Below are 21,135 nucleotides of genomic sequence, written 5' to 3'. Positions count from 1 at the left end.
TGCTTGGTTAGCCCCTCCATACCGTCCATCAGATTTTTCAAATACGTACTCTTTTCCCACTTGCCCAGCAGTACTCAATTGGAGGGATGATCCAAACTACATAATTAATAATTGCTGAAAACTAAAGTAGAATGTACAATTTTTATGTCATTGTCACATGCCGAGAGAGAAAATGCATAGATATCAGTAGTGACTACTTAAACATGTGCAACTTAGAGGTAATAAAAGCAAAAATATTAGATAATATCTATCTATTCCAGATTAAAATATATATCAATAAACTCAAACTCCTAGGGAAAATATCTGCATATGTAATACATGATTGTGACTCTGATAGACAAACGTGGGAATATAATATGAAGATACTTCTCATCATCTTCACTCTATGACGCAGATAGTGTGAAATGAGACCCAGGGATTTGAAATGTGTTGCAAGACTCTGTGAAAGGCACTAGAGTAAGTTCTACACAAATAAATCAAAGCAATCTCCTCATAAATTACATTGGGCTTATCTGTAAGATGCATGTCCTTATCAAAATGGAGTTAATTCTAGGTAGGTGATCTTCATTAAATAAAATGGACTCTGACTCACTAGCTGCTGGTCCACCATCAGTTTTTCCCTTTACTAAAAGGGAGGCCCCACCCTGAGCCAGCATTTCCCAAGAGGAGGTCTCTTGCTGACATCAGCTTCCGACAGGGTAAATTTTCATGGGAACCCAAAGAGAAGAGGAAGAGCTCAAGAAAAAGTGCCTAAAGAAATGACAAGAATGATAACATTTTACACTTTTATTGTGCTATGAGTCAAATAGTGGTCTTAGCACTTTAAAAAACGCCAATTCATTTTATTGTGACTACACATCTATGGCTTGTGCCTGTTATTTTTCCCTTTTATAATTAATGCCATAGGAATGAAGATCACACACAAGTAGGGATGGAGCTGGGTTTGCACCCAGACAATCCTGCCCCAGGGCCATGCGCACACCACTGCACCTTTCCAGAATGTGAGGGTAGGCGGAGAGTCCAGCTCAGGGAGAGAGACGGGAGTGAAAGAAGAAGGAGAGTGGCCGACTGGATCACTGTGGTGGTCTGGACCCATGATTCCAGGAGAGAAAGACAAGGATTTTGTCACTCAGGAAAAATATCCAAAGTCTCTGGTTTAAACTTAAGCATCTCCAGCTCTAGGACAAGCGGCTGGCGGGAAAGACAAACTAAGCCAAAGCCGCAGCTCTGAAGATTTCCCTCTCCTGAGAATTCTGCAGGAGTTTCCCTGACCCCATGGTCACTTCTCACCCTTTGCTCTTGATTTTCCCCCAGGACTGATGAGGGCGTCCTATCTGGTTTCCACTGGGTCCCGGGTTCTAGAGAAGCCATCAGAGTGAGTGGAGGATGAGCTTCGTAAAGTGGCAGATCTCCAGGATCCTCCCTGGATCCAAGATACCCGGAGAAGCCGGGTCCTGTCTCCCGGAACTCCCTTCCTGCTCCTCTGTGGACCCTGACTTGGGGAGACCTGGGCTGGTAAGGAGAGGATCAGGATGAACTGGGCTGGGGAGGCAAGAGGGAAAGGGCGACTTGGAGAGCTCAGCAGCTCCTCTCGCGACGCCTCCGCCCCGGCCTGGGGTCTGCAGACTCCTCAGGTCGTTTGTCCCAGAGCCGCCGCCCCACGCCACCCTCCCCTGGTTCCCGTCCCTCTGTCCCCTTCCCACCTTCCCCGACACAGTAAGAAGCCCCCAAGTGAGCGGCTCCAGTGCCGGGCAGGGACGTGGGAGGGAGCTCGGGAGGCTGGGTCCCCGCGGGGAGACGGAGCGAGGGCGTCCCAGAGACAGGGGGCGGGTGGGGACCCGAGGGGAGCAGGGCGGCGCCCCAGGCTCCCTGCGCCTCTCCGGCCCGCAACGTGTCGGTTCCTGGAGCCCAGGCCCGCACCCCGGGTACCTGAAGGCGGTCGGGCTGCGCCCTCACCATGTGGGCCCTGAGCTCCCAAGCGGTGCCTTCGTGGGCGACACGCGGTTCCTGAGCTACTACAGTTGCGACGAGATTCAGAGCGTGAAGCCGCGGGCGCCGCGGATGGAGAAGATGGGACAGGGCTGTGGGCGCCCTGGGGAAATTTCTCGAAGACCGCAGGGAATGTGTTACTGAGGGGCCTGAGGTTCCTGGGCCGGCACCACCACCAGGGTCAGCCGGTGAGTGACCTCAGACTCTGGGCACAGGTGTGGTCCCCGCACCCTACCCCAGAGGTACGAGCCCGGATCTCCCAGGGGTGGGGGAGGGGCCTCAGCTGATCCCTCTAAGGTGGGGAAGCGCTGGGGACACTTTGCTGCAGGTTTCTCTTTCCATCTGGATCATGACTGATTTGTGCTGTGACCAGTCACAGAGGGAGGAAGGAGCTGGGGTGGGCGGGGAGACCTCTCTCCCCTCCCCGGCCCCGCCTCCGGCTCTCCCTGGGGCAGGTCCAGGGCACCGCACTTGCGGATGCTGCTGCCTGGTTAGGTGGTGACCCCGGACAGGAGCTTCCTCGGGGGACACTTTCAGTCCACCTACGACAGGGAGATTTCACGTCCCTGAACGAGGACCTGCAGACCTGGACAGCGGCTCAAAGAGCGGCTTGGAGGATCCAGCGCACTTGGGAGAGGTTCTGGACCGCGGAGGCCACAAGGGAAGCCCTGATAGGTCACTGCATTAGGTGGTTGTTCAGACACCTGGAGCATGGCAAGGAGACGCTACTACCGGCAGGTACTGGGGTCCTCCGGGCCGCACGTCAGGACCTCTCGCAGCTGAAATTATGTTCCTTGGAGGCATCCATATTTGAGGAACGAGGAGACGGAACACTCCTCCTCCTCCTCTTCCTCCTCCTCCTCCCCCTCCTCCTCCTCCTCCTCCTCAGCATTTCTACTGCGGGGTGGGGATTCTGGCCCAGGCTCCTGAGGCTGTCCCGTGGGTGGGTGGGGAGGGAGGACAGAGAGAAGGAGTGCAGGGAGGTAAACAGGAAAGGACAGTAGTTACTCTTGTCAACAGTGATGTACATGGGTCCAGCTTCACCGGGAATCTTTTTCTTTCCTGGTCCTCTGTGCCCAACAATTACATATAGTCTTTAACTCAACCGAAAGATAAAACACCAGGAAACGGAATCAGCAGAGACACAGTGGATGAAAATACCACGCAGGACTGCTAGGTTCTAATAGAACGTAGCAGATGTATCAAAATTTATAAACCCTTTTGCAAATCAGAAAAGAAACAGACATTTTAAGACTGAAAAGTGATATCACCAATGTTAGAACCAAAAAACTGGACCTGAGGGTGTCTCACCCGAGGAGCTTGAGTTAAACTCTGTTCCTGTTCCTTCTGGAGCCTGGTGGAGACTCCTGCTGTGCAGCAAAGCCTGGGAGGGGCCCCTGGCTGTGGAAGACAGGCTGAGACGTCGTCGGTGAGATGGGAGGAAGGGGACCTGCTGGACTCCCGGAGGCCCGGTACCCAGGGAAGGGCAGTTCCTGGGGCTGCCTTTGGGCTCCAGAACCTTGATCTAAAGTCAGGTTTTCCTGCTTCTCCATGAGCTTCCAGGAGCAGGGCCACATGGGTCTCAGAAAGTCCCACAGTGCCTGGGAAGTGGGTCTGTCTCTTGTGGGACAAAAATTCTCGGGTCTTTCTCTTTCAGATTCTTAAATTTCTTAAAAGAGATTGAATTGGAATTACCCAGGCCCCAAACTGAATTGATGAATTGGAAGTGTGTAATGTGCGTGTGTCTATCTGTGCACATGTGGATGTATAAACAGGTATGGGCGTCTGTGGGTATGTGTGTGTTTACAAGTGCGTATATGTATGTATCTGTACATATTTATGTATATAAGCAGGTATGGGTATGTATGTATGTGTGTGTGTGTTACTCTGTGATTTCCTCATACTTGGCACCACCCTGGCCTTTACCTGGTTGCTCCCTACACTGTAGGTTGTAAGGGACAGAACAGCTCTCCACCTGCAGGCACGGAAGGGGGATCAGGAGAAGTGCTGGGGAGAGCTGGTTTCATCACACTTGGAATAAGGAAACAGGACATAAATGGATGGATCCCACTCTTTTACAGAATTGTGCCTTTAAAAAAGTGTCAGTCACGTTCCTAAGGGATTTACATGACTTAAATCATTTTAAACCTCACAAGAGCCCTACGACCTAGAGACAGCTATCAGCCCCATTTTCAGACAAGGAAACTGAGGTCACTAGGAAGTTTAGTAACTGTCAATAGGGTGACTCATGACTCTAAGGAGACAGTCTGACTGCTGAGCCCAAGTGACCGCTCTTTCACACTCAACCTCATACCCATCTACTGGCTCCCTGTGGGTCACCGCCTGTGGGCTCTGACCAGCTTCCCTTTCTTCTCCAGGCACAGAGACTGGACCAGAGTCTATTGCATTTGCCACAGTCCCGACGGGGGAGTCATGGGGTTGAAGTGACCCATAGGCTGATGTAATGTGCTTGCTGGATGCGGGGGAAAGGGAGATTTATATCTGCCATGGAGGGATTCAGTGGTGTTTGCATCATGGCATATGAGGTGCACTATCTAGAATGCTGAAGGGTAAAGACCAGCGGGGGCCATGTAGAGTCTTTTCATCACTGTTTTATTTCACAGCCTGCATGGGCCTGAGAATGGTGGGATATTCACTCATCTCCTTCCAATCCCTGATGATTCCTGACCTCTCTTCTTCCAACTGGTAATACCTGCACTCAAGGTAGAACCATGAGGAGGAGTCTACCCACACCCCAGACCACGGCACTTCCTCCTGTCTGTCTGCCACTCCCTAGTGGGGCCTCCTGGATGGTGTGAGAGGACAGCAATGGAGATAGTAAGAGAACTTGACATTTACACTGGTAAGAGAAAGCGGATGTCAACCTAGGAGAAAGATAAGGGCTGCCACAGGGAAGGGGATGAGAGAAGTTCTAACTGGCCCCAGGGGTCACTTAACTCAATGAAAGCTGTGGGAAGTGTTTTCAGCTATCTATTTCTATATAAGAAATTGCCACAAACTTAGCAGCTTACAACAACACATATGTATTATCCCACATTTCTATGGGTCAGGAATCCAGACACAGCTATGCAGCTTTCTCACATGATTTCCATCAGAACGCCATGGCTGGGTCTTATCTGGAGGCTGAACTGGGGAAGGATCCACTTCCAAGTTCAAGCAATTGTTGGCAGGATTCATTCCTCCATGCCTGTTAGACTGACAGCCTCAGTTCCTTACTGGCTGGTGGCCAGAGGCTGACTTCAGTTCCTTGCCACACAGGCCTTTCTGCTTCATCAAAACTTGCAAACAAAGAAGGCAGAAGACAGAGTCATCTAGTGATACAGGAGTGGGGCTGTTATGACCTCATCACAGAAGTGGCATCATTTTTGCCACATTCTGTTGCTTAGAAGCAAGTTTAGGTCCCACCGGTTCTCAGCTGAATGAGATGCCACGAGACAGGATCACTGGGCATCATCTTAGGATCTCTATGCACAGGCTGGACCATGACTGAACAAGATCATTACAAACCTGGGTCCCGGACTGGGCCAGATGATCTGTAGAGCTGAGCTGTGTTTATGAAATCAAAGCCCTGGAAACAAAAATCAAGAGATGCCCACTGGAAAGCTGGTCTTGCATTCGGTGTGAAAGCTAAGATGGCGTTCTCTTCAAATATTTTTCTCTATTAGTTTTCAAACCTCCTGCATCTGTAAAGAAGCAACACCACTAAACCTATCTGTTTTTTTTTTTTTTATTCGAGTGTCATACTGTTAGGCAAATCTTCTGCTTTCACTATTCAAGCTTGTTTTCATGCAGAATCCCACAAACTTCTGGTAATTATACTTTGTTGATTTCTTTTCCTTCACTCAGTTTATTTTTTAGTGATTTTATTTCTCTTGTATGGATAATTAGTCCATTAATTAGGGAATTTGTGTCTTCTAAAGAAACCTTTCTACTATTTTTTGGACCATATGGGCTAAGATCCTCTTGCCAAGCCTCAGCTCCCTTCCCACATGGACACAAGACAAAATTAGTCGGGGCCCTGGGAAGTCGGGGATTGGCATAGTTCTTAAGCAGGACCAGACATGTAGGTCACAAAGACATAAGGCAGATATCTTTGATTTCCTTATGTCCCTGATGACAGCATACCTGGCACTCAATACCTGTCTGTAGAGGTGAACTCAACTAAACTCCTCCCTGATCACTCAATACCATGTGAGCCCAAGCACCTTTTATGTCATGGGCCAAATTCCCTTGTTTTATGTCATTTTTCCAGATGGGGTGCTGTTCACATGGGGACCTTTCTCCTTTTCCACCTTATTTTCCGTGTGTGAAACCATGGGTCTTGATCACTCAGATCTCTCAGGGTCCTTTCTGCCCTTCCCTCCATCCTAATATTCTCCCTACAGTTCCTGCCAGGGTTTCCCCCAACCTCTTCTTCTCCATGTATCCAGTCTAGCATCTCTCAGTTCATTCTTCACACTTAACCCAGAGTGATTCTTCTGGAATGCAGATCTGATCAAGGTTCTTCCTGGCTTCAGTGTTGCCAATGCTGCACATTGTCCTCGAATAAAAGCCAAGGTTCTCCCCACCCCGCAAGCCTTAGTCATTGAACCTGCTCACTGCTCCAAGCTTGCTTTTAGCCCCTGCGCTCCTTTCTCTCTAATCTCCACCCTGAACTGCTGGCAGTTCCCCCAGACTTCCTGTGTGCTCTGTCTTCTGAGCCTTTGTTTGTGATACTGATTCCCTAAAAGATTTCTCCTGCCATTCACCTGGATTAACTGTGTAGACATTGCATCCTCCTGGAAGCAGTTTTTCCATGCTTATTATAGTAGCCTGCATTTACCTGTTTTTTGAGTCCCCTTGTGGAATCTTTGATGTTTCACTCACTGAGGCCTAGAAGAGCCTGACACATAATAACTGCCTAATAAATGTTTGCTAAATAAATGTGGGGTTCACCATGAGATACCACCTTATACATGCAAGAATGGCATTAATTTGGCTGAGTGGTGGCTCAAGCCTGTAATCCTAGCATTTTGGGAGGCCAAGGCAGGCAGATCACAAGGTCAGGAGATTGAGACCATCCTGGCTAACATGGTGAAACCTTGTCTCTACCAAAATACAAAAAATTATCCAGGTGTGGGGAATTTTTTGAGACAGAGCAAGACTCTGTCTCAAAAAAAAAGAAAAACAAAAGAAAAAGGAAAAAATGGCATTAATTATAAAGTCAGAAAACAATACATGTTGGCATGGATGTGGTGAAGAGAGAACACTTTTACACTGCTGGTGGTGAGAATGTAAATTAGTACAACCACTATGGAAAGCAGTATGGCAATTCCTTAAAGAACTAAAACTAGATCTACTATTTGACCCAGCAATCCCACTACTGGGTATCTACCCAAAGGAAAATAAGTAATTATATGGAAAAGACACATGCACACGCACGTTTATAGCAACACAATTCACAATTGCAAGGATATGGAGCGAACCTAAGTGCCCAACCAGTGGCTAAAGAAAGTGTGATGTAGGAGGTTAAGATGGCCAAATAGGAACAGCTCCTGTCTGCAGTTCCGAGTGTGAGTGATGCAGAAGATGGGTGATTTCTGCATTTGCAACTGAGGTACTGGGTTCATCTCACTGGGGCTTGTCAGACAGTAGGTGCAGCCCACGGAGTAGGGCAGGGCATTGCCTCACCCGGGAAGTGCAAGGGGTTGGAGAATTCCCTTTCTTAGCCAAAGGAAGCCATGACAGACAGTATCTGGACAATCGGGACACTCACACACTAATACTGTACTTTTCCAATGGCCTTAGTGAATGGCACACCAGGAGATTATATCCCGTGACTGGCTCAGAGGGTCTCACACCCACAGATCCTCGCTCACTGCTAGCACAGCAGTCTGAGATTGAACCGCAAGGCGGCAGTGAGGCTGGGGGAGGGGAGTCTGCCATTGCTGAGGCTTGAGTAGGTAAACAAAGCAGATGGGAAGCTCCAACTGGGTGGAGCCCACCGCAGCTCAAGGAGGCCTGTGTGTCTCTGTAGACCCCACCTCTGGGGGCAGGGCATAGCTGAACAAAAGGCAGCAGAAACTTCTGCAGACTTAAACGTCCCTGTCTGACAGCTTTGAAGAGAGTAGTGGTTCTCCCAGCATGGAGTTTGAGATCTAAGAACTGACAGACTGGCTCCTCAAGTAGGTCCCTGACCCCCAAGTAGCCTAACTGGGAGACACCTCCCAGTAGGGGGCCGATTGACACCTCATACAACCGGTGCCCCTCTGAGATGAAGCTTCCAGAGGAAGGATCAGGCAGCAACATCTGCCATTCTGCAATATTTGCTGTTCTGCAGCTTCTGTTGGTGATACCCAGGCAAACAGGGTCTGGAGTGGACCTTGAGCAAACTCCAACAGAGCTGCAGCTGAAGGTCCTGACTGTTAGAAGGAAAACTAACAAACAGAAAGGACATCCACACCAAAACCTGATCTGTATGTCACCATCATCAAAGACCAAAGGTATATAAAACCACAAAGATGGGGAGAAAGCAGAGCAGAAAAGCTGAAAATTCTAAAAATCAGAGCACCTCTTCTCCTTCAGAGGAATGCAACTCCTTGCCAGCAACGTAACAAAGCTGTATGGAGAATGACTTTGACGAGTTGAGAGAAGAAGGCTTCAGATGGTCAGTAATAACAAACTTCTCTGAGCTAAAAGAGGATGTTCGAATCCATCGCAAAGAAGCTAAGAACCTTAAAAAGGATTAGATAAATGGCTAACTAGAACAAACAGTGTAGAGAAGTCCTTAAATGACCTGATGGAGCTGAAAACCATGGCACAAGAACTACGTGACGCATGCACAAGCTTCATTAGCTGATTTGATCAAGTAGAAGAAAGGGTATCAGTGAATGAAAATCAAATGAATGAAAAGAAGTGAGAAGAGAAGTTTAGAGAAAGAAGAGTAAAAAGAAACAAACAAAGCCTCCAGGAAATATGGGACTATGTGAAAAGACCAAATCTACGTCTGATTGGTGTACCTGAAAGTGATGGGGAGAATGGAACCAAGTCGGAAAACACTCTTTGGAATATTATCCAGGAGAACTTCCCCAACCTAGTAGGGCAGGCCAACATTGAAATTCAGGAAATACAGAGAATGCCACAAAGATACTCCTCGAGAAGAGCAACTCCAAGACACATAATTGTCAGATTCACCAAAATTGAAATGAAGGAAAAAATGTTAAGGGCAGCCAGAGAAAAAGGTTGGGTTACCCACAACGGGAAGCCCATCAGACTAACAGCGGATGTCTCAGCAGAAACTCTGCAAGCCAGAAGAGAGTAGAGACCAATATTCAACATTCTTAAAGAGAAGAATTTTCAACCCAGAATTTCATATCCAGCCAAAGTAAGTTTCATAAGTGAAGGAGAAATAAAAGCCTTTACAGAAAAACAAATGCTGAGAGATTTTGTCACCACCAGGCCTGCTTTATAAGAGCTCCTGAAGGAAGCACTAAACATGGAAAGGAACAATCGGTACCAGCCACTGCAAAAACATGGCAAATTGTAAAGACCATCAATGCTAGGAAGAAACTGCATCAACTAATGAACAAAATAACCAGCTAACATCATAATGACAGGATCAGATTCACACATAACAATATTAACCTTAAATGTAAATGGGCTAAATGCTCCAATTAAAGACACAGACTGGCAAATTGGATAAAGAGTCAAGACCCATCGGTGTGCTGTATTCAGGAGACCCATCTCATGTGCAGAGACACACATAGGCTCAAAATAAAGGGATGGAGGAAGATCTATCAAGCAAATGGAAAACATAAAAAAGCAGGGGTTGCAATCCTAGTCTTGATAAAATAGGCTTTAAACCAACAAAGATCTAAAGAGACAAAGAAGGCCATTACATAATGGTAAAGGGATGATTTCAATAAGAAGAGCTAACTATCCTAAATATATATGCACCCAATATAGGAGCAGCCAGATTCATAAAGCAAGTCCTTAGAGACCTACAAAGAGACTTAGACTCCCACATAATAATAATGGGATACTCTTTAAATTTTGTTTTTATTATACTTTAAGTTCTAGGGTACATGTGCACAACATGCAGGTTTGTTACATATGTATACATGTGCCATGTTGGTGTGCTGCACCCATTAACTCATCATTTTTGTTAGGTATATCTCCTAATGCTATCCCTCCCCACCCCGACCCCATGACAGGCTCCGGTGTGTGATGTTGCCCACCCTGTGTCCAAGTGTTCTCGTTGTTCAATTCCCACCTGTGAGTGAGAACATGCGGTGTTTGGTTTTCTGTCCTTGCGATAGTTTGCTCAGAATGATGGTTTCTAGCTTCATCCATGTCCCTACAGAGGACATGAACTCATCCTTTTTTATAGTTGTGTAGTATTCCATGGTGTGTATGTGCCACATTTTCTTAATCCAGTCTATCATTGATGGACATTTGGGTTGGTTCCAAGTCTTTGCTATTGTGAACAGTGCTGCGTTACACATACATGTGCATGTGTCTTTATAGCAGCATGATTTATAATCCTTTGGGTGTATACCCAGTAATGGAATGGTTGGGTCAAGTGATATTTCTAGTTGTAGATCCTTGAGGAATTGCCACACTGTCTTCCACAATGGTTGAACTAGTTTACAGTCCCACCAACAGTGTAAACGTGTTCCTGTTTCTCCACATCCTCTCCAGCACCTGTTGTTTCCTGACTTCTTAATGATCGCCGTTCTAACTGGTGTGAAATGGTATCTCGTGTGGTTTTATTTGCATTTCTCTGATGGCCAGTGATGATGAGCATTTTTTTCATGTGTCTGTTGGCTGCATAAATGTCTTCTTTTGAGAAGTGTCTGTTCATATCCTTTGCCCACTTTTTGATGGGGTTGTTTGATTTTTTTCTAGTAAATTTGTTTAAGTTCTTTGTAGATTCTGGATATTAGCTCTTTGTCAGATGGGCAGATTGTAAAAATTTTCTCCCATTCTGTAGGTTGCCTGTTCACTCTGATGGTAGTTTCTTTTGCAGTGCAGAAACTCTTTAGTTTAATTAGATCCCATTTGTCAAGTTTGGCTTTTGCTTTCTGGTTTTTTAGTCATGAAGTCCTTGCCCATGCCTATGGCCTGAATGGTATTGCCTAGGTTTTCTTCTAGGGTTTTTATGGTTTTAGGTCTAACATTTAAGTCTTTAATCCACCTCGAATTAATTTTTGTATAAGTGTAAGGAAGGGATCCAGTTTCAGCTTTCTACATATGGCGAGCCAGTTTTCCCAGCCTCATTTATTAAAGAGGGAATCCTTTCCCCATTTCTTGTTTTTGTCAGGTTTGTTAGAGATCAGATGGTTGTAGATGTGTGGTATTATTTCTGAGGGCTCTATTCTGTTCCATTGGTCTATATCTCTGTTTTGGGACCAGTACCATGCTGTTTTGGTTACTGTAGCCTTGTAGTATAGTTTGAAGTCAGGTAGCGTGATGCCTCCAGCTTTGTTCTTTTGGCTTAGGATTGTCTTGGCAATGCAGGCTATTTATGGTTCCATATGAACTTCAAAGTAGTTTTTTCCAATTCTGTGAAGAAAGTCGTTGGTAGCTTGATGGGGATGGCATTGAATCTATAAATTACCTTGGGCAGTATGGTCATTTTCACAATATTGATTCTTCCTATCCATGAGCATGGAATGTTCTTCCATTTGTTTGTGTCCTGAGCAGTGGTTTGTAGTTCTCCTTGAAAAGGTCCTTCACATCCCTTGTAAGCTGGATTCCTAGGTATTTTATTCTATTTGAAGCAGTTGTGAATGGGAGTTCACTCATGATTTGACTCTCTGTCTGTTATTGGTGTATAAGAATGCTTGTGAGTTTTGTACATTTAGAAAACCTGATCATCTCAGCTCAAAATCTCCTTAAGCTGATAAGCAACTTCAGTAAGTATCAGGATACAAAATCATTTGCAAAAATCACAAAAACATACAGAATGACTTAATGGACTCTAGGGGCTTGTTGGTGAAGTTTGGGAATAGGGTGAGGTATAAAAGACAACAATGGTTACAGAGTACACTGCTCGGGTGATGGTGCACCAAAATCTCAGAATTCACTACTAAAGAACTCACACACATAACCAAAAACTACCTTTCCCCCAAACGCTATTGAAATAAAAAAAAATTTTTAATAAATGTGAGATTGATTTGTAATTTTAAATTTATTTTGAATGGCTACTACAAGAAAAAGATTTAAAAGATTATAATAATAAAAATGTGTATAGAGTGAAAAGCAAATTTCCTCATCCACCTCATCCACATTTCTTCCAAATTCCTTGCCTGGACACAACCACTGTTACCAGTTTCAGCAAGAAATTGAGACAGAAATTAAAGTTCTGTTCCTCATAATAATCAGGACCAATTATCCTGCTTATACAGTAACCCCTCCTTTTCCCAACAGCCTCCTAGCCTGAGGAACCCAAATTGAACAGGTAAAAAACATACCCTAAACGTAATGTAAGTTGTGCTCTGTTCCATGGTAGGAACTTCCTTCTCTGGGATCCCAAACTCCTAGACAAGCTGAGTATGTTGAGGGGATGGGAAGCACCAACACCCCACGTGTGTTACTGGAAGTGCTGGTGAGTATAGTCATTCATTCTTCCACCACTGGTTGTTAGAGACTTACTCTACCTGTTGGAGACTTGGCACCATGTAACAGCTGCTGGCATAACCTTAGTGTATGCTTCATCCTGAAGGACATTACCCATCCTGATAGGATGTGATCTTGAAGACAAAACCCAGTTGCACCCTCAAGAGAACATTCCACTGCTCTATCAGCTGGCAGCGTGTGTGGTGCAGTATGGGGTAGAACCAGAAGGTCTCATGGTCATGTGTCCACTGCCAGACAGCCTTTGCTGTAAAGTAGGTCCCTTAGTCTGGGGCAATGTTATATGGGTCCCCTGTTAGAAGATCATACTTATGTGAGACCTTGAATAATGGTTCTGAGTGTGGCACTGTGGAAAGAAAGAACAAACTCATACCCCTGTACAAGGTCACCTAAATCCGAAAGAACCCCTGACTTTTTCATTGTGAAAAAGTAAAAATATAATCAATTTACCACCAAATTGCTCATTGACCTCCATAAGTGAAGGTAATCTGTTGGAGTTTGTTTATCGCTGGAAGGTAGGTTGTGACAATAACCATGTCAGCCATGCTGAAGGGAGCCCAAGCCTTGGGTGCATCTCTGCCACCGTAGATACTACTTTCAAGATCCTGTTTCATGAGCACTGGGATGGTTAAGGACAGAGGCTGGCTGATGTGTGCTGAATGATTCATCCTGTACACGTGGTTGTTCAGACTATTTGTATAGAGGCTAATTTTTGCTGAGAATTAACATCTCATACAAAAGATCCTAGCACTTTGTGTGTACTGTATGCGTCTTTCCAGATATTCCTGTTCCTGATCTTCCAATCTTGCTCCTTCTGTGCCCCTGACCCGCTGTTTAAGTCATTTGCTGTTGCCTATGAGTCTGTGCATATTCTCACCTCAGGCCACTTCTGTCTACACAAAGTGGGCGAATCAGAGCCCCACCTACCTGTTGGCAGGACCCTCTTCAACGCTGTCTCTGCTCATTGCCGAGTTGCCCACACTGCAGGCACACTCTACTGCTGCCTCATACCAATGCACTAAGCTGGCATATTTATGAAGAAGCTCAGAATTTTCTTTTTAAGTCAGCTGGCCATAGAAACTACCCATAAGGTCATTGGTGAGAGTCGAGGTCAAGGCAAAAGTCCAGCAGTGCGAGGTGACATGAAGTCTGAGCAAGGTCTTTATGTAATTAACATCAGTACTCAGAACATGCATACTTTAACCCAAGGGTCAGCCATTGGTTTCAGTAAAGGCCCAAATGGTTTCCCTTCGCTGTGTGTGTGTGCATTCCCCTCCCTGAAGCTATGTGTAACCCCATAGGGATCACAGAGGTTCCCATCAACCACAGCCAGTTACATCCACAAAAGCCTTGATCCATGTTAGCAGATGGGAGAGGGTGGCTTTGAGGATTGAAATCCCTACTTCATAGGACCCTGGATACTTACACAGTTGCTTCCTCGTGTGCTTCTCCATGAATCTCAGCACTGTGTTTGGGACACCATCTGCACTCTTACTCTTCATGCAGTTCTGTTTGCTCCCCCGATGGCTGCTTTTCCTTTGAAGCACAACAGTGGCCATCACGTTCTTGGCTTTAGGGTACTGGCTTACTCTGTGGGATTCTGGAGTCAGTTCCTTCCCTTTTTTTTTTTTTTTTTTTTTTGAAACGGAGTCTCGCAGTCGCCCAGGCTGGAGTGCAGTGGCCGGATCTCAGCTCACTGCAAGCTCCGCCTCCCGGGTTTACGCCATTCTCCTGCCTCAGCCTCCCGAGTAGCTGGACTACAGGCGCCTGCCAACTCGCCCGGCTAGTTTTTTGTATTTTTAGTAGAGACGGGGTTTCGCCGTGTTAGCCAGGATGGTCTCGATCTCCTGACCTCGCGATCCACCCGTCTCGGCCTCCCAAAGTGCTGGGATTACAGGCTTGAGCCACCGCGCCCGGCCAGTTCCTTCCCTTTTTTAGCCATCCCTGTGCTTCACAAAACTTAGCTTCACAATTATACTCATCTCTCTCTGTGTGCACCTCTAAGACATTACTGATGAAACAACTGAGTTTTTTTTGAAATTACAAAAACATGCACAAGAAAATGTTTATGGGACCAATTGATTAGCATGGAAAAGCATAAACTTTCCTGTTCTCTGCCTCTCATTAGAATTTAATCCCCCAAAATTGAACTCATTTCAAACTTCTGGATTAACTAGGAGTTGCTGTAGCCATCCCATTCTAGGCAGCATCCTGTAAGCCCCTGGGATTGGCGGACACAAGACCACTTTTTCCATTCATATATGTGGTTCTGTTCTGGTCAGATCAGTGGACTTCCAGTACCCTTCCTGAGTATACTGAGGTAAATTACTCAGACCACGAACTGACATTTTTTTTTTTTTTTACATGGAGTCTCACTCTGTCGCCCAGGCTGGAGTGCAGTGGTGCGATCTTGGCTCACTGCAAGCTCCGCCTCCTGGGTTCATGCCATTCTCCTGCCTCAGCCTCCTGAGTAGCTGGGACTACAGGTGCCCTCCACCATGCCTGGCTAATTTTTTTGTATTTTTAGTAAAGACGGGGTTTCACTGTGTTAGCCAAGATGGTCTCAATCTCCTGACCTCGTGATCCGCCCGCCTCAGCCTCCCAAAGTGCTGGGATTGCAGGCGTGAGCCCCCACGCCCAGCCCACGAACTCACATTTTTTAAATAAATAAAATAGCAGCATAGTTAAGAATTTATTTATCCTGTTACTGGGTATGTACCTGAAGGATTATAAATCATTCTACTATACTATAAAGACACATGCACACATATGTTCATTGCAGCACTATTACAATAGTAAAGACTTGGAACCAACCCAAATGCTCATCAATGAAACACTGGATAAAGAAAATGTGGCACATATACACCATGGAATATTATGCAGCCATGAAAAAGAATGAGTTCGTGTCCTTTGCAGAGACATGGATGAAGCTGGAAACAATCATTCTCAGCAGACTAACACAGGAACAGAAAACCAAACACTGCATGTTCTCACTCGTAAGTGGGAATTGAACAATGAGAACACGTGGACCCAGGGAGGGAAACATCACATACCGGGGCCTCTCGGGGGATGGGGGCAAGAGGAGGGAGAGCATTAGGAGAAATACCTAATGCATGTGGGGCTTAAAACCTAGATGACGGGTTGATGGATGCAGCAAACCACCATGGCACATGCATACTTATATAACGAAGTTGCACATTCTGCACATGTATCCCAGAACTTAAAGTACAATAAAAAATAATCTATTTCATTTGTACACTCCATTAAATTTTTTGGACATTTTTTAAAACTGCACTTTTCATAGTTTTTGATACATCCTAGCTCCAATAAATAACTTGCTAAAATGACTAAATCTCATGGATATATCAATGGTTTACGTCATCTAACGGCACATTTGCTTGTCAAACTGAGGTCAGCCAGTCCACCTTCATTCACTGTTAGTAACTCATGTGCTGCATTGTTAAAAACCCAGTATCACCTCATATCCCCTCTAGCGTCTTCTCTGCAGAGGAGAATCCAGGCACTATATCTCCCAGGATCCCCTTCCCTGTATAGTTCCAGTTTACATTTTCCAGTGAGAGAGACTTGCATGAGAAATGGGGCCCAGGAGAGATGGCGGGACAGGCCTGTAACCATCAGTGGTGGCTGCAGGTAGAGGAGCAGGCAGATGTCAGGTTCTCAGTGGCTTTCCTGCTAGGCTAGAGACCCACCTGCTTTGCCTGTGCAGACTAAGATGAGTAATAAGAGCTTTCTCACAGGTTCTGGAGAATATAACAATCTTGCAGCAGGATTCTGAGAACCTCCCATCCATGCTTCAAGCTGAAGTCTTCAGTATATGCTTCCCTCACCTCCCAACTGCAGCTTTCAGGAGCTCCAGTGGTGACTGGTATTATTACGGTATCCTGCTGCTGCTATAATAAATTACCACAACTAAGTGGCTTAAAACAACACAAGTGTATTCTCTTACAGTTCTGGAGGTAAGAAGTAAAAAATGGGTCACTATGGGCTAAAAGTAACATGTCATCAGAGCTGCATTTCTTTTGAGGCTCTAAAGGAAAATCTGTTTCCTCACCCTTTCCAGCTTCTTGGGGCTGCCTGCATTCTTTGGCTTGTGGTCTCTTCCTCCATCTTCCAAGTCAGCAGTCACATCACTTTGACCTCTGATTCTGTTGCCATAGCTCTAACTCTGATGCTGCTCTCTACTCCTTTCACTTATAAGGACTATTGTGATTACATTGAACCTACCCAGATAATCCAGGATAATCTTCCCATCTCAAGAGCCTCAGCTTAATCACATCTGAAAAGTTCCTTTTGCCCTATTAGGAGACATTTTTACAAGTTCCAGGGATTAGGACACAGACATATTTAGGAGACCACTACTCTGCCTGTCACATGACTTCACCAATATTTGTTACCCGTGGTTTCCAAACATTAGTGTATGCTCTTATTTCTATTTATTCCTGAAATACCAGAGTGAGTCTGTTTTGCTGAAAACGGCGCCCTAACGCCCAGAGGAGCTCAAAAATTTTCTGTCTGTTGTCTCAAAGTCTCCAAATTGTACTGATTCTTCAGTGTGCAATGGCTGTAAATTAGGCAATAATCTTGCTGGGGTGTTGGAGGGAAAAGAAAGGGATGACTAGACAGCCCTTCTGATTCTGTCCCCTGTCCCTGATGGCTGGCCATCTTGAGCTGTAAGCCAGTTTCCCTCCCACGTAGACCCGGTCATTTCTGACTCCCCAAGAGTTTTAACAGTATTCATACCCACTTCCTTCATCAGTCATATTCTTGTCTTATGTCTCCATGTTTACACTTTTCTTCTCTTCTACCACTGTAGTTCTGCCTTGATTCTTCTGCCATTGCCTCCCTTTTACATGCATGTGCTTCAACCAGTTCTCTAGGAAGACATTCCAGACTGCTCTTTATCATTTGTTACTATATTTGACTGCAGAGCTTTCAAGATTTGTAACATTTTATTTTTAAATTTTTAGTGTAAAAATAATTCATGCTCACAATAGGAAATGAAACAATCAAAATATGCGTAAATATACTTTTAAATCTCTCCTGTCACTAAATCCAAACCCACTTTACTAAGGTGATTACTATTGTATCAGCCTTCTCTCTGCATGTCTACTTTCTTCACTTGCATGCAAACCATACTGAGTGTTTTTATCTGGTAGCTTTTGTTGAACTGCAATGACTATAAATTTTATATGTAATTTAATCATTTTCCAAACAACTTGTGATATAACTTAAATAGTATAAAATCCACACATTCAAAATATACAATTCGGTGGTTTTTTAGAATATTCACAGTTGTGCCTCCAGTACCACAATCAATTACAGATCCTTTTATCTCCTCCCAGCCCTGCAGAAAAATCCATATCCAAACCCCAGGCCTAAGAAACTACCAACCTATGCTTTAGCTCTACAGATTTACCTATTCTGAACATTTTATGTAATGAAATTATACAACATGTGGCCATTTGTGTCTGTCTTCTTTTACTTATCAGAACGTATTCAAAGTTTGAATGAGTCGTAGCTTGTATCAGTACTTAACATCTTTTTCATTGCTTAATTATATTCCATTGTATGGATATATCACAATTTATTTATTAGTTGGCAACATTTTGGTCCTTCTCATTTGGATTATGATGAATAATGCTGCTACAAACATGGTATATAAGTTTTTATGTGAACTTATGTTTTTATTTCTCTTGGGTATACTGTACACATAGGAGGGGATTGCTGGTTCATGTAATAACTTAATGTTCAACAATTTGAGCTGCTGATAGCCTGCTTTCTAAAGGGGCTATGTCTCTTAAATCCCCACCAGCAAAGTGTGAGTGTTCTAGTATCTCCACATTCTCATCAACACTAATTATTATCTTTTTATTATGGCCATTCTAGTGGGTGGGAAATAGTATCTCATTTTTGGGTTGATGTGCATTTTGCTGATGGTTAATGATGTTGAACATGTTTCTATGTGCTTATGAGCCTTTTGTATATTATTTGTCTTATTATTTTATTTATTGTGTATTATTATCTTATTATTACTAATATTATTATATTGAGTTACAACCATTCTTTATATTCTAAATACAAGTCCTTTCCTTGCCAGATGTAAGATTTGCAAAATTTTCTCCCATTCGATGAATTTCTTTTCACTTTCTTGGTGGTGTCCTTAGACTCACACATTTTTAATTTTGATGATGTTCGGTTTATCTTTTATTTCCTCTTTTTGCTTGTGCCTTTGGTATCATTTAAGATCAGGTATTTTTACCTAATCCAAAGTCATGAAGATATATACCTATGTTTTCTTCTAAGAGTTTTCTAGTGTTAAGTCTCACATTTAGGTCTTTGACACACTTTGAGGTAATTTTTATATGTAGTGTGAAGTAGGGATCCAGCTTTATTCTTTTGCATATGGATAGCCTGTTGTCTCAGCACCACTTGACGAAAAGATAATTTCCTCCTCCACTGAATTATATTAGCACTGTTTTCAAAAACCAATTAACCATAAAAGTGAAGAGTATTGCTGGGCCCTCAATTTTGTTCTGACTTCATTCTTTTTAATGCTGTTGTAAGTTGGATTTTTAAATAACATTTGTATTAATGCATTGATACCCTATAGAAGCACACTCAATTTTTGTGTTTTGATCTTGTAGCCTACCAATGTGGTAAACTCATTTAGTATTAGTAGTTTAGTAGTTGCTAAACTCATTTAGTGTCCAGATAAAATATGCACACTGCTTAGATGTGCAGAGTTCAGGAAAACAGGCAGTGCTTGAGCGTCCGTGAAGAGCACTGGGACTGCATGGAGCACTCGTAACTTTGAGGTGATGACTACAGGCTCCCGGTTGCAATAGACAGTAACAAACTCTGCTTCTTTGTATTCAAGAGATGTTCTGGACTCACGCAGGGAAACGGGCTAGGGAATGAAGATAATTTTAAATGCAACAACTCAGACTAACAGACCCATAGTCTGGGAAAGTAAAACTTAGGAGCTTTGAGGGTTTAATTGTAATGCTGTCTTGACACAGGTCTTTTACAAATTGGAATTCTAATCATTCAGGGATTACCAATATTGTGCTACCTACTGTATTAATAAACAAAAAGGAAACTGGTCTTTATGAGAATCTCTATGTGGTGACTTCAGACAAAACTTCACCAGGTTTAGAAAGAAAACTCCTGTCTCTACACCTCCATTCCCAGGGCGAGCTCACTCTCTGGCATCAAGTTCCCCGTGGTCAGTTTCCCTGCACAAAGGTCCAAGGGGAGAGGTATAGAGTCGGAGGCAGGGAGTCCAGTTCAGGGTCGGGGATTCCAGGACAAGTAGGGAAGGGGAAGGGGCTGGGTGCAGCCTGGGGGTCTCTCCCTGGTTTCCATAGACAGATACTTGTCCAGGACTCAGGCAGACACGGTGTCAAAGAGGCTTGGTGTCGGAGAGGGATCAGGACGAAGTCCCAGGTCCTGGGCGTGGCCTGGGCGTGGCTCTCAGAGTCTCGGGCCTTATCTGCATTGGGGAGGCGCAGAGTTGGGGATTCCCCACTCCCCTAGTTTCACTTCTCCCAACAGGTGTCGGGTCCTTCTTCAAGGATACAGGTGACGCGTCCCCAGTTCCCACTATCATTGGGTGTCGGATGTCTAGAGAAGCCAATCAGCGTCGCCGTGGTCTCAGTTCTAAAGTTCCCCACGCACCCAACCGGGCTCAGAGTCTCCTCAGACGCCGAGATGCGGGTCATGGGGCTGCGAACCTTCTTCCTGCTGCTCTCGGCGGCCCTGGCCCTGACAGAGACCTGGGCCGGTGATGCGGGGTCTGGAGGGAAATGGCCTCGGCGGGAGGAGCGAGGGACCGCAGGCGGGGGCGCAGGACCTTATGACCCTGCTTCCTCCCAGCCTCCTCACAGGACATTTTCTTCCCACAGGTGGAAAAGGAGGGAGCTACTCTCAGGCTGCGTGTAAGTGGTGGGGGTGGGAGTGTGGAGGAGCTCACCCATCCCGTAATTCCTCCTGTCCCACGTCTCCTGCGGGCTCTGACCAGCTCCTGTTTTTGTTCTACCCCAGCCAGCGACAGTGCCCAGGGCTCTGATGTGTCTCTCACGGCTTGAAAAGGTGAGATTCTTGGGGTCTAGAGTGGGGGGCGGGGGCCAGAGGGGAAAGGCCTGGGTAATGGAGATTCTTTGATTGGGACGTTTCAAGTGTGTGGTGGGCTGTTCAGAGTGTCATCACTTACCATGACTGACTTGAATTTGTTCATGACTGTTGTTTTCTGTAGCCTGAGACAACTGTCTTGTGTGGGACTGAGATGCAGGATTTCTTCACACCTCCCTTTTGTGACTTCAAGAGACTCTGGCATCTTTTTCTGCAAAGGCATCTGAATGTGTCTGCATCCCTGTTAGCATAATGTGAGGAGGTGGAGAGACAACTCACTCCTGTGTCCACCCTGACCTCTGGTTCCCATGCTGACCAGTTTTCCTCCCCAGGCATCTTTCCTGTTCCAGAGAGGTG

General features: G+C 45.1%; 2 protein-coding genes and 1 pseudogene across 3 annotated transcripts in view; 2 read left to right on the top strand and 1 right to left on the bottom strand.

The window, feature by feature from the left end:
- Positions 1-21,032, top strand: part of LOC117088402 — an 80,660-nt pseudogene extending 59,628 nt beyond the window's left edge. Inside the window, exons 6-8 of the transcript XR_004439192.1 lie at positions 20,553-20,585; positions 20,692-20,739; positions 20,903-21,032. The product of XR_004439192.1 is annotated as a saoe class I histocompatibility antigen, A alpha chain-like (transcript). The remainder of the gene's footprint in view (positions 1-20,552; positions 20,586-20,691; positions 20,740-20,902) is intronic.
- The window catches only part of MICB (MHC class I polypeptide-related sequence B), a 280,866-nt gene that overhangs the window by 95,559 nt on the left and 164,172 nt on the right, over positions 1-21,135 (bottom strand). The gene's annotated exons all lie outside the window — the stretch shown is intronic.
- Positions 20,317-21,135, top strand: part of LOC117088391 (class I histocompatibility antigen, Gogo-B*0102 alpha chain-like) — a 173,254-nt gene continuing 172,435 nt past the window's right edge. Inside the window, exon 1 of the mRNA XM_033219641.1 lies at positions 20,317-20,431. Within this exon, the coding sequence (XP_033075532.1) occupies positions 20,359-20,431 (73 nt within the window). The 5' untranslated portion in view covers positions 20,317-20,358. The remainder of the gene's footprint in view (positions 20,432-21,135) is intronic.

This window comes from Trachypithecus francoisi, unplaced genomic scaffold (genome assembly GCF_009764315.1).
Source record: "Trachypithecus francoisi isolate TF-2019V2 unplaced genomic scaffold, Tfra_2.0 Lachesis_group10, whole genome shotgun sequence".
NCBI lineage: Eukaryota > Metazoa > Chordata > Mammalia > Primates > Cercopithecidae > Trachypithecus > Trachypithecus francoisi.
This window is presented reverse-complemented; position numbering and strand designations above follow the sequence as displayed.